We start from the raw sequence: 13,857 nt of genomic DNA, 5'->3' as shown, positions 1-13,857 counted from the left end.
AAGCCAGAAATTCTTTAAGGTGATAAATGGAGTTGTGTTTTATGTTATAATTTTACCCTCCCCTCTTCTTTCATAACCCTCTGCTTTCTTTGTTACCCTCTTCCAATTCTCTTTTGCTGACCTGAACTGTCACATTTTGAAACCTCCTCTGGATTAATTCACTTCACCAGTCCCTCAGATACCCTAACACGAACACCAACAGACACTGCTTAAAATAATAGAGATTGCCTCTAGCCTTTGTCCCTGCTTCATGACAAATACATATTAGTATGAAGCCTATAAACCTTTAGTTGTAAAGAAAATGCTTTGAACTACATACAAAATTTTTATTGAAAACTTCTAATTATTCCATTCCTGCATATTAATAGTATATAGGGAAGGAACCATTTTTCTTCTATACACTTAAGTTCATACCTGAAGCCTTGTGAATTAAAGTGGCAAAAGACAGATATCAGAAGAAAAAGATATACACATTTTATTGATTTTTTTTTCAAGATAAAATTTATTTTATTGAACTTTATCAATTTAATATTTAAAATTTTACATTGATAGGAGCTTCACAGAATAGAAGAGGCAGTTAGACTCAAGAGCTTATATACTATTTCAGTAAGAGACCATAAACTGTGGAGAATTGGCTAGGCAAAGGAAAAGTTTGGACTCCTAGGGACAGTAAATTGTGGGAAGGTGACCAGGATGTATATGGTGGATAAGGGTTGTTTAGTCAAGTCTGTTGTGCAGACTCCACTCTGGTGACTAAGAGTCGTCTTCTCTTCCTGGTATTGAAGATACCCGGCATCTTTACAAATGGGAATGGGTGCCCTGCCTTTGTAGACAGATGGCAGAGGGAGAGAGCTCTTCTTCATCTGCTATTTCTCAATTGACTCCAACTCAAAATAATCCTTAGGTCATAGTGGCTTATTTGGAGGTGTCATATTATGACCCCCTTCAAGTATAATAATTGAGAAAACACATTCTATCCTAATAAGACTATTCTATTTAATACAGACTATAATAGACTATATTTTAATAAGACTATAAATATATATTCGGATATAGTCGAGGCTGAAGGTGTGAACAAGCAGAGCTATGTGAGTATCTATCCCTTCAGCTGCCCCTGCTTTGAAATCCAGCAAGATAGCTCTTTTTTTTTCTTGTAGCAATTTAATTTTTAATACAATTTTTAAAGGTTACTTGCCATGTACAGTGGTTACAAAATATTGGCTACATTTCCCATGTTGTACAGTACATCCTTGAGCCTGTCTTTCCCCCAATAGTTTGTATCCTCCACTCCCCCACTGCTGTATCCGTATGTCCCCCCAGCCTCTCCCCTCACTGGTAAGCACTGGTTTGTTCTCCATATCTGTGAGTCTCCCAGCAAGCTACCTTATTCTAATTTTTTTTGTTTGCCTGGTGGACATATGATTATTTTATTGATTTACAAAACGGGCCCCTGACTGTACACCCTCTGTAACACTGCCAGTTGGTTACGCCGGGGTCACAACAAGGAATCCTACCCATATTCAGAGCGCAGTGCCCCTAGCAAATGAAGCAATGATTGATTTGTATTTGCAGATTATCACATGTGTCTCCGTTTTGGTTTTTCTGTCTGACAGCAGCAGCGTGCAGGGTCAAAGACAGCCGGCCCCCCATGTCAGTGGTCTAGGATGGCCAGTGAAGCCACCAACATCCCCAGTCCTGTGGTGCGCCAGATTGACAAGCAGTTTCTGATTTGCAGTATATGCCTGGAAAGGTACAAGAATCCCAAGGTTCTCCCCTGTCTGCACACTTTCTGCGAGAGGTAAGCCTCTGTGCTCGGAGAAGGGGTTTCACAGACTGACTTTCTACTACCTGCCAAAGGGTGCTGTCCAGAATTCTTCAGTTACCTATGGGAGATGAAAGTCTTTTGTGCTTCTGATAGATATCTAGAAACGTAATCATGAGTTGCAAAGAATTTACTTTCAAGGAACTACAAGTGGGCGGAAGCAATCCAGTAGCTACTGATTTATTTCCACGGGAGATGGAGCATTACATATTTTAAGATTCAGGTTTTTAAACTTCTCCCTTTGTTCTTTGTGAAACCATTTTTGCCCTCATAGAGAATCTTTGATGAGGGCCAATTAAAAGTCTTCCCAGGTGCTCAGATGGTAAAGAATCTGCCCATAGTTCAGGGGGAACCTGGGTTTGATCCCTTAGTTGGGAAGATCCCCTAGAGAAGGGAATGGCAACACTCTCCAGTATTCTTGCCGGAGAATTCCATGGACAGAGGAGCCTGGTGGGCTACAGTCCATGGGGGTCGCAAAGAGTCAGACACAACTGAGTGAAGAGTTTATATTTACATAATTAAATATGTATCATTTTCTTCAGCATAACAAATCAGATAATATACATGCGTATATGAGGGGTTAGTTAAAAGGAGTTTTCTTCCAGAGATACTTCAGAAGACACATACTAATGGTGTATTTGAACATGATGATATTTCAGATGAAGAAAAATCTATATATATGTGTGTGTGTGTGTGTGTGTGTGAAATAACTGTAAATTACCTGAGTATTCGTTCTTGAATAGTTTTTTCCACTGAGTTAACCAGTTTTCACAATATATTTTTACCCTCATGTACCCCATCAGCAATTAGGCATAAAAAATATTGTTGGTAATTAGTTTATCTGTGATCTAATTTTAGTATTTCCCTAGTAAGTTGGCATATTTTTCTTAACAAATGTTAATTATGTGTTATAGCATTTAGTAATACAGCAAATATAGCATTTTATTATTTAATACACATAATTAAAATTTTCTACCTCCTATGATAGAACAGAAAATTGGTGTTTTCAGTGACTTCAAATCAATGCTAATTACATTTGCCATCCAGTTTAATGTACACTTGTTGTCTCCCTGAACATGCTTTGAGTTGATTTCCTTTGGAAAGTCTCAATTACAATAGGATAGCCACACCCTTGGTGGTGACGGATGGATGAGAAAGTGGATTTGTTACTGGTGGTTGTGGTGTTGTGTTTTGCTCTTTGTTTTGGGTTGTTTTGTGTGTGTGTGTGTGTGTGCGCGTGCATGCATGCACACAAGTGCATGTACAGTTTTTTGTTTGTTTTAAGCGGTGGTATATAGGGCACTGATACTTTGTACTTTATTCATAATTTTATAATTTTGAACATAATTACAAGTACTGAGTACTTTGTAATTCATATTCCAAAATGGCAACAAGGAGAGTGGTTTTTCTCCCTGACTCAGTGGACATGGCTGAAACATGACCACCAGCTAACTGTGACATGCCCCTGGACTCACATGGGAAGGTCATATGTGATATTCAGGAATCAGGACAGCTGGGCACTCTTATGCTCACTGCTGAGAGTCACTTGGCTTGAGCCTGGCAGAGCCGCCGGGGTTCGGTGCCTGCTCAGGCTGGTGTCTGGTTCCCATTCCCTTGCTCTGACTGGTGAGAAGCAGCACTTCCAGACTGCCCTGGCTGTCCCTCTTGCGCTGTCTCTTAGGTCTAGCCCAGGCCACTTCCACTCCACATCCAATAGCTAGTGCTGGAGGTTTTCAAGAGCCAGCAAAGCGAGTCCCTAGGGAATGCCACGTGAAAGTTGTTCGAGCATCATGTGCACTGAACTGATTTCCTTTGCAAGGTGTTGGCAACTTTCCTTAATGAGAACATTTTATGTAGAGACAGAAATTCACGGCTTGTCTCACTGCCAGAGGAGAGGAAGACGCAGGACCATTGTCTCCACCTCTTGCTGGGCACAAACAATGGCTGCTCGGTGGACAGCCACTCTCTTACTCTCATTTCTTCCAGAATGCCATCAGTGGGGCTTGGAGGATGCAGACACAGTCCCTGGCTTTATGAAGCTTCCAGCCAAGAGAAGCAGCCAGTCATTAGCCACCTATTCACTCAGATTAATAGGAAATTAAACCAGTCACAACGGCCACATACCTGAAGTACACAGGCAACCGTATAATAGGAAATGTGGCTCTAATGCAGAAGGCTTCCCTGTAGAAGCGATGATTAGGCAGAAATCCCAAGGATGAAGAAAAATTAGTTTAGCAAAGCAGAGTAAGCAGAAGAAAAGAATTTCAGGTATGTTGCAGAGGTGTAGAGTGAGAGGGACCATGACACCTTTGGAAGAACTTAAATAAGCCTCGGGTGACAGATGTGCAGCAAATTAGAGGAAGACAGAAAATGCAGATGCCAGATCAGATAGGTGCGCAACCCACATCCTCACGTGTGGATTCTTGTCTTGGCTGTAAGAACGGTGGAAGCCATGGAAGGCTTTCATCTTAGATGTGAGGGGAGGAGATTAAACTTTACATTTGGGGAAGCCCACTCTGGTTAGAATATGGAGAAGGATGAGGGGGATACAAGGTAGATGACAGTATACCAGGGGTAGGGTGACTGCAGAAACCTAAGCAAGGGTGGGGTGATACAGATGAAGAGACCTGGGCAGCCTGGAAAGACACTTTCGGGCTTCGGTGATGGGTTGGATATGAACATTGAAGACCAGTAAGGGAATTCTTACTGTTTTAAGAACCACTCCTGGTTTGGGTTTGCTTAGACGAAAGGATGGAGATGCAGTTTACTGCTAAGAAGGAGGACAAAGAGTGTGGGAAGATCATGGGGTTGGTTTTGGACAGGTGGAGTTTTAGGACCTGTGAGATCTCTAAGAAGAGATGCAAGAGAGCAGTTGGTGTACAGGTATGGGGCTCAGAGGAGGCATCCATGGGAGGAAACGTACATATGAGAGCGTTACGCTTATTGTTATGTAGTATAATACCCCAGGGAGAGAAGAGGGCTTATGATAAGCCTTGATGAAGTCCAGAGTATACTGACTTTCAGTAGGAGAGAGAGAGCAGGCAGAAGGAGAGCCAGGTGAGTGTGGTATCATAAGGCAAGGAAAGATAAAAAAGGAGTGGGGAGCGGGGGAGTGGACAAGCTTGATGAATGACAGCATTGAAAAATGTGTGTTAGATTTCAATGTTGCTGGTGACCTCAGCAGAAGTTATTTCATCCCTGATACTGATTCAGTGCTCTCTACTTGTGTGACATGTGTGCGTGCGTGCTGAGTCACTTCAGTCGTATCCAACTCTGCAACCTCACAGACTGTAGGTCTCCAGGCTCTTCAGTCCATGGGATTCTCCAGGCAAGAATACTGGAGTGGGTTGTCGTTTCCTCCTCCAGGGGATCTTCCCAATCCAGGGATCAAAGCCACATCCTTATGTCTTATTGGCAGGCAGGTTCTTTATTATTTGGGTCTCCTGGGAATCCCTGTGTGAAATTGGGAAAGTCAGTTAACCTCCTTGATGTCAGTTTTCCCATCTGCAAAATAAGAGAAATGGGGAGAAATAAGAGGTTTTCAAATTCTGTTTGTCATAGAAGCTGGGAAACATTGTAGTTATGGCAAGCTTAGATTCTGGGGCCAGATCGCCTGGGTTTGGACATCTAAGTCCCTTGGGCAAGTAGCCTACCCTCTCTCTGCCTGTGTTTCTTCATACATGTAAAAGTGATCCCAGGATCACTGGAAGTATAGTTGACCCTCAAACACATGAACTGCATGAGTTTATCATTTGCATATTGTTTTCAGTAGTTAATACTACAGAATGACAAGATCTGCAGATGGTTGAATCTGTAGGTGTAAACCCTGGATGTGTAGGAACTGGCTAATTGAAGGGCTGGCTCTGAGTCATGGGTGGATTTTTGGATTTTCCACTGCACCGGGGGTCAGCTCCCCTAACTCCACATTGTGCAAGGGCCCACTATATTTAGTGACAAGTGTGTGGGTCCATCATTATTAATGTGGCGTAGCTCAGTCAGTAAAGCTTCTGCCTGCATTTCGGGAGACCTGGTTTCATTCCTGGGTGGGGAAGTTCCCCTGGAGAAGGGAATGGCAACCCACTCCAGTATTCTTGCCTGGAGAATCCCATGGACGGAGGAGCCTGGCGGACTCCTGGCAGGTTCTTGGGATCACAAGAGTTGGACACGACTTGGCGCTCTCTCTCTTTCTTTCTTTGCTGATTAAGTGAATGAAATTCATGGCTCTTAAGGAGAGGTAAGAAGAGATGGTATGTCCCATCCCCATTTCAAACAAAGCGTTTCCACTTCGATGTGTTTTTAATATCTGAAGTCTGCTTATGATCTTGTGTGTACAGAGTGTCAATGCTAACAAGAACAAAAAGTGACATGTTTCCCCCAATTTGTGTAAAATTCCACAAATTCGTGAATGCCATACCAGCCACTCTAGGCCAATGTTCTTAACCTCAAATGGGCATACAGATTGCCTGGGAGTCTGATTCATCAGACCTGGAGTGGGCCCTGTGAGTTGGAGTCTGCATTTTTTCCAAGCTCCCTGGTGAGGCCAGTGATGCTCAGCATGGACCATACTTTGCTTGTGTGGCAAAGCTCTTGGAAACAGTACCAAACCAAACTAAACTGAAGTTGCTCAGTCATGTCCGACTCTTTGTGACCCCTTGGACTGTAGCCTACCAGGCTCCTCTGTCTATGGGATTTCCCAGGCAAGAGTACTGGAATCAATGAGATTTTCCTTGAGCATCACTTGTCCAGATGGCTGACCAGTCCAATGTAATGTGACCTGTTGACTTCAGAAATGCACTTTTTCTAGCGAAGGAGACCACAACGAAAGTTTATGCAGAGCAGCTTTGTGCCTACCGCAGGAGCCCTACCATGCTGACAGCCCCGCTTCTGCCCTGGACAGGTGCCTGCAGAACTACATTCCCGCCCACAGCTTAACCCTCTCCTGCCCGGTGTGCCGCCAGACCTCCATCCTGCCCGAGAAGGGGGTGGCCGCGCTCCAGAACAACTTCTTCATCACAAACCTGATGGATGTGCTGCAGCGATCTCCAGGCAGCAGCGCTGAGGAGTCCTCCATTCTGGAGACCGTCACCGCCGTGGCTGCAGGGAAGCCTCTGTCATGCCCAAACCACGATGGGAATGTAAGTGAGGCCCTGCGGGTCAATCCTGACTGAGGGGCTGCTTGACGGGGGAGGCTTGGGGCAATCAGAGGGCATCAACTCTGAAACAGGACTCCACCTGGAAAAGGAGTGGTTAACAATGCCTTTACCATCCTCAGATTATTTTGCCTGCTTCCTTTCTCTGACCAAATTTATGTGAATAATAAAATCAGTTTTCATTGTGTTCACTTTGCACTAATTGCTGGTGTTTCCCCAGGAGGGCAAACTCACAACTGTTTGCCAGCTGGGCATAGTTTGACCCATAGAAACATCTGTGTTATAAATTATGGATAGAGATTAAATAGTAGATAAGTTCTGCAAACTGAGAATGATTATTAGAATGTTACAGTGTTTTATTTTTCTTGTGAGGGAAATTTTTCTCATGCTCCATTAGATCCTGTTGCTGTTGCTGCTGCTAAGTCGCTTCAGTCGTGTCCAACTCTGTGCGACCCATAGATGGCAGCCCACCAGGCTCCCCCGTCCCTGGGATTCTCCAGGCAAGAACCCTGGACTGGGTTGCCATTTCCTTCTCCAATGCATGAAAGTGAAAAGTGAAAGTGAAGTCACTCAGTCGTGTCTGACTCTTATCGACCCCATGGACTGCAGCCTTCCAGGCTCCTCCATCCATGGGATTTTCCAGGCAAGAGTACTGGAGTGGGGTGCCATCGCCTTCTCCGTAGATCCTGTTACTTAATCATAAATAATCTGAAGTTATGTGAATCCCTGATAAGAGATTATAGACTGGAGTCCAGACTGTGTCCTGCCATCAGCAAGCATAGTAACTGTTACATATTCAGGAGGACCTGTGTGTTCATCAAAAGAGGACTCACAGGAGCTGTGTAGCCTGAAGAGGCAGCACTGCACAGCAGCTGACGGCCAGCTGATTCAAATCCTGCTCTGCAACTCATTTCCTATGTCGGATTTGGCAAAGCTTTGACAGATTTACTAAACTCTCTGTTCCACTTCCTCATTGGTAGAAAGAAAGTAATAGTCTACCATACAGGATTAAGTAGAGAATTAAATATTTAAGTCCTAGAAAATAGACAGTAAGCTCTCGATAAATATTAGCTATTGAAATTGTTTCTAATTAATGATGGCTTCCTGGTGACTCAGACAGTAAAGGGTAAAGATGTAGCAGATGTGGATTCAATCCCTGGGTTGGGAAGATCCCCTGGAGAAGGGAATGGCAACCCACTCCAGTATTCTGGCCTGGAAAATTGCACGGCCAGAGGAGTCTGGCAGGCTACAGCCCATGGGGTCACAAAGAGTCAGAGACACCACTGAGCAGCTAACACACATACACAATGACTTACTTCACTTTTCAAAAACATAGTGACCACTTCAAAAGTGTGTGAAACTGGGACTTCCATGGCGGTCAAACGACTAAGACTCTGAGCGCCCAGTGCTGAGGGCACATGCTACAGCTGAAAAACGAGATTGCACATGCTGCAACAGAGATGGCGCTCCCAAGTGCCGCAGCAAAGCCCTGGGGCAGCCAAACGCATGAATAGATAGATGGATAAGTTGTCTTCAGAGTGTTTCAAGCTGAACTGAGGCAACAGAGGTTGTTAGCAAAGCAACAACTATGAGCCATAGCTAATAATTGTTCGTTTACTCTCTTCCCGCCTTGCCTCAGTCTCACTGGCCTCCTAGAACCTGCCGAGTGGTTTCCCACCTTGGGCCCTTACTGTTCTCTGGTTCTTTACGCCTGGAATGCTCTTTGCCCCGTCTGTGTGGCCAGCTTATTCTCACCCTCTGTGCCCCAGCTCACAGCTCTCCGCCACAGAGCAGTCCTGTCTAGCCCACCATCTGAGGCAGACCACCTCTGACTCCCAGCTACCCGCTGCTCACCACCGTCTTGGTTTCCTTCATGACATTCAGTGTTCTGCCTGCCTCCATCTGTGTATTTGCTGGCTCTCCTTTGAGAGTGAGCTCCCAGGGGGAGAGGCTGTGTTGTTCATCATACCGGTGGCAGTAAGCACAGCGCCTTACACGTGAAAGTGTACGTATAGAAAGAGGCCAGGCAGATGAGACAAAGCAAAGGCTACTTACTCAGCACTTGCTGAAACAAAGAGCAGGACCATCACGTGTGTTCTGTCAGAGTCAGGCAGACGAGTGGGGAAGCTCTCTCTGGAAAAAGGAGGAGGCTTCAGGTGTGCCCTGATGGGGAGTGGCTAGCTGGGGAGGCAGGAGGACTAATGAGAAGGGGGCACTCTATGTGACTGCTCCGGTGCAGATCTGACTTTCTCAGCTTGGTCCTAAGTTGAAGGCAGAGACAAAAATTAAAGATGTCAGTTATATCTCTTAGCCTTCAGGGGCCAGTTGTTGCAGAAGTTATCATTTAGCTTTTGGGATTATTGCCAGAGAAGCAGTGTGACTTATGGAAGCCTGGCTTCCTGGGTTGTTTTCTTGAGGATACAAGGTTTGGTGTGGGTTGTTTCCCTGTGGATACGAGGGTTGGTGTGGGTTGTTTCCTTGAGGATACAGGGCTGGTGTGGGTTGTTTCTCTGTGGATACAGGGGTTGGTGTGGGTTGTTTTCTTGTGGATACAGGGGTTGGTCTGAGGTGTTCCTTTGAGGATACAGGGGTTGGTGTGGGTTGTTTCCTTGTGGATACAGGGGTTGGTTTGAGGTGTTTCCTTGAGGATACAGGGGTTGGTGTGGGTTGTTTCCTTGAGGATACAGGGGTTGGTGTGGGTTGTTTCCTTGAGGATACAGGGGTTGGTCTGAGGTGTTTCTTTGAGGATACAGGGGTTGGTCTGAGGTGTTTCCTTGAGGATACAGGGATTGGTGTGTGTTGTTTCCTTGTGAATACAGGGGTTGGTCTGAGGTGTTTCCTTGAGGATACAGGGGTTGGTCTGAGGTGTTTCCTTGTGGATATAGGGGTTGGTCTGAGGTGTTTCCTTGTGGATACAGGGGTTGGTGTGGGTTGTTTCCTATGGATACAGGTGTTGGTGTGGGTTGTTTCCTTGAGGATACAGAGGTTGGTGTGGGTTGTTTCCTTGAGGATACAGAGGTTGGTGTGGGTTGTTTCCTTGAGGATACAGGGATTGGTGTGGGTTGTTTCCTTGTGGATACAGGGGTTGGTGTGGGTTGTTTCCTTGTGGATACAGGGGTTGGTGTGGGTTGTTTCCTTGAGGATACAGGGGTTGGTGTGGGTTGTTTCCTTGAGGATACAGAGGTTGGTGTGGGTTGTTTCCTTGAGGATACAGGGGTTGGTGTGGTTGTTTCCCTGTGGATACAGGGGTTGGTGTGGGTTGTTTCCCTGTGGTACAAGGGTTGGTATGGGTTGTTTCCTTGAGGATACAGGGCTGGTGTGGGTTGTTTCTCTGTGGATACAGGGGTTGGTGTGGGTTGTTTCCTTGTGGATACGGGGGTTGGTCTGAGGTGTTTCTTTGAGGATACAGGGTTTGGTATGGGTTGTTTCCTTGTGGATACAGGGGTTGGTTTGAGGTGTTTCCTTGAGGATACAGGGGTTGGTGTGGGTTGTTTCCTTGAGGATACAGGGGTTGGTCTGAGGTGTTTCCTTGAGGATACAGGGGTTGGTGTGGATTGTTTCCTTGTGGATACAGGGGTTGGTTTGAGGTGTTTCCTTGAGGATACAGGGCTTGGTGTGGGTTGTTTCCTTGAGGATACAGGGGTTGGTGTGGATTGTTTCCTTGTGGATACAGGGGTTGGTCTGAGGTGTTTCCTTGAGGATACTGGTTGGTGTGGGTTGTTTCCTTGGAGATGCAGGGGTTGGTTTCCTGGGCAGATTGTGGTCAGAATTCTGTTTTTACATGGTCCAACCACTGTGCATTGTAGTGTTCAGTTTCTCAGAAGCCAAGAGTACATATTTTTGAACAAGTGACCAGACACCATGCTTGGTTTCTCACACATTTCTTTGTGTAAAGTAGGTATTGGTTACTTTCATTTTATAGATAAAGAAACTGAGAATTGACCAGTTTAAGTCACACAGCTAGTTGACACATCATAAATGCTAGACGAGAGGAAATAGCATCCTGAGTTTTTTGGTAGCCAAAACAAGAGAGACATTGTGTGTTACATTTTTAATTATCTAATTGAAAGCATGGGCTTCCTTTGTAGCTCGGTTGGTTAAGAATCTGCCTGCAGTGCAGGAGACCCGGGTTTGATCCCTGGGTCAGGGAAGATCCCCTGGAGAAAGAAATGGCAACCATACCATGCTCTCAATAACTATAGGTTTTCTGTGCACTGTACTCCAGGGGAGCATTACCATGTAAGTTTTGTCAAGGGAACTTGAAGGGTGCCTTCTTATAACCACAGCTCTTAGTAAATGCTAAGGCTGTCTCCTCCTGGGGCCCACATTCTAAATACTAGTCTGAGAAGGTGTCTCTATCACATACAAGAATTTCCTTAAAGTGTAGTCCAGGCAAGGAACTTTCTGCAGATCTGACTTGATAGAGAAGCACCATTTTAGAAACATTAGGAGACTGCTGTAGACCTGGGTCCAAAATGGGGTATAAAAGACAACCGTGTGGAATGATAAATAATGGTAGCTAAAAAGATTACATCACTGAGGAACGCCAGGTGTGTCGTGGAATTCAGGAACGAGCTCCCGGCGCAGCACAACTGGAGCATGGCGATGCGCCCGTGAGGTGGAACACTGGTGGGCCACAGAATACAGGGCTGAGCCTGGAGAGAAATTGTGATGGGCTGGGGGTGTCATCAAGGAAAGGTCTGGCCTACACTCCATGGGCAGTGAGGAAGCATTCAAACCTTTTAAACAGGAGATGGGTATGTGGCATTGTGGAGGAACACAGCAGCAGAGATTGGAGGCTGCAACACCAGTTCTGTTTGGCACTGAGTTGTCCAAATGAGAGATGATAACAGAACAAGAAGGGCATTAGTGGATTTGGAGAATGAAGGATGAATTTCGGAGAAAAGAGTAGTCTTTTATTTGATCATCTCTGCGTGTGTTTGTGCTCAGTCGTGTCTGACTCTTTGAGTCCCCATGGACTGTAGCCCACCATGCTCCTCCGTCCATGGAATTTTCTAGGCAAGAATATTGGAGTGGGTTGCCATTTCCTACTCCAAGGGATCTCCCATACCCAGGGATCAAACCCACATCTTTTTGTCTCCTGCATTGGCAGGTGGGTTCTTTACCTTTGGCGCCACCTGGGAAGCCCCTTTAGAATCTACCCCCCCACAAATAAAAAGGCATATACTAAAATGTGTTGAACTATTAAGCTATTAAGATGGTGAGAATTTGAGCAATTCAAATTTATCATATAAGTCACTTTAAAAAAATTATTTTCTCTTGTATAGACCAAGTTCCCACACCACAATGAACTAAAATTACATTAGCAACATGATATAGACTTCAAATCTTTTTTAAAAGCTTATAATTATTTAACCAAAGAAAATAGAAAAATTAGATTATTTACAAAATATTGAAAGTGGAAACTTTATTAAATGTATAATATAAAGTCATATCTATACTCAGAAAGTTTTATAGGTTTAAGTATTTTCTTTTATTTAAAAATATTCCATTTCAAGAAGTTAGGGAAAGAACAATAAAATAAATATATGGAACACAAAATAACGAAAATAAAAAAGACAACCTTGGAGAGTTTGAAAATCCTGAAACAATTGTGTTGATGAATAAATCCAAGAGCTGAACTCTTTTTTATTAATTAAATAATTTGATAGAGCACCAAACGGTAAATATAAATTAATTGAGACTAATAAAGAGATTAAAAGATTTTAAAATTAGCAAGTCAATTCTCTGCTAAAGACTAAGATATTGAAAGCCTGAATGAAATAGATCATTACCTAGGAAACTAAAAATGATCAAAAAAACCCAAGGTGACTTAAAACTTCAAAAAAAAAAAAAAGAACCGGTGAAAGTTAATTTAAAACTGAATGCTTTGGGGACTTTCCTGCTGGTCCAGTGGCTGGGACTCTGCCCTCCCAGGTCGGGGTGGGGGGCAGTGCGGGAGTTGGGGTGGGGCAGATCCAATCCCTGATGGGGGAACTAGATCCCATAGGAACAACTAAGACTCAGTGCAGCCAAGTAAGTAAAAATATTAAAAAACAAACAAACACTGAATGCCTTCAAACTTGTATAAAACAGACATGATTCTGATTCGTAGTATGTATACTTCTGAACCATAAAAAAGGTAGGGAGCTCCCAAATTCACCTATGATATACTCATAACTCTTGACACCAAAATCTAGTGAAGACATAAGAAAACTTTGAGTCACTAAGTTTATGAAAGTAGCTGTACAATTCTTATTTAAATACCCCAGCAAACTTTTACCATGTAAGAGCACTTATTAAGAAAAATATGAGTATCACAAAAGAAAATGAACACAGAACTTTAAGAAAGTCAGAAGAGATATGAACAGTTGATAATTGTAGGAGGAAATAAATGTTAACTGTCACAAATAATTCTTCGAGATTGTTTTCTGATCATGCCTAAGCAATAGAGACCCTTGGATGTCACAGGCTGCTAAGAAGAAACTCTCTCAAAGATGCTAATTCCAGCAAAGGTAAAGAAGCCTTTGGGTGAAACTTTCCCTTGTTTCTCTACCAAAAATATCACATCACATCACATTGAAAATTAACTCTAAAGAGTCAGATCCTCCTGGAGGTGTTTTGAGCACTTTCTCTATGCTGAGTCATTATGATTCTTTGGAATCGTAAGATGTGTAAACCAGCAAGAGGCCTTGGAAAATGAACTGCGCTTCTTTAATCATTCTGTTGTTCCATCTTGGATCCTAGGAGTTCACTGCCACTGCTTTGAAACAGGGGTCCTCATTACATATTCAAGCCAAATACATGCAATATTACAGATAATTGGCTGCGGTTAATTGCCATGGGTAAATCTTTAAAAACAATTCAAGCGTCTGAAGGTTAATA

The 13,857-nt window shown here is 43.9% G+C and overlaps 1 protein-coding gene across 13 annotated transcripts in view; it reads left to right on the top strand.

The window, feature by feature from the left end:
• The window catches only part of TRIM2 (tripartite motif containing 2), a 212,767-nt gene that overhangs the window by 152,345 nt on the left and 46,565 nt on the right, over positions 1-13,857 (top strand). For 6 of the 13 annotated variants that reach the window (XM_086345896.1, XM_086345893.1, XM_086345887.1 and 3 more), the window contains 2 exons: positions 1,614-1,798; positions 6,720-6,957. In XM_086345896.1, the coding sequence (XP_086202022.1) occupies positions 1,665-1,798; positions 6,720-6,957 (372 nt within the window). In that variant the 5' untranslated portion in view covers positions 1,614-1,664. The remainder of the gene's footprint in view (positions 1-1,613; positions 1,799-6,719; positions 6,958-13,857) is intronic. The other 7 variants (XM_086345891.1, XM_086345888.1, XM_086345892.1 and 4 more) reach the window with 2 other exon arrangements.

Source organism: Bos grunniens, chromosome 17 (genome assembly GCF_055505025.1).
Source record: "Bos grunniens cultivar Pamir isolate PY7600 chromosome 17, Bosgru_T2T1.0, whole genome shotgun sequence".
Lineage (NCBI taxonomy): Eukaryota > Metazoa > Chordata > Mammalia > Artiodactyla > Bovidae > Bos > Bos grunniens.
The sequence above is the reverse complement of the archived record's forward strand: the minus strand, read 5'-3'. Positions and strand labels throughout refer to the sequence as shown.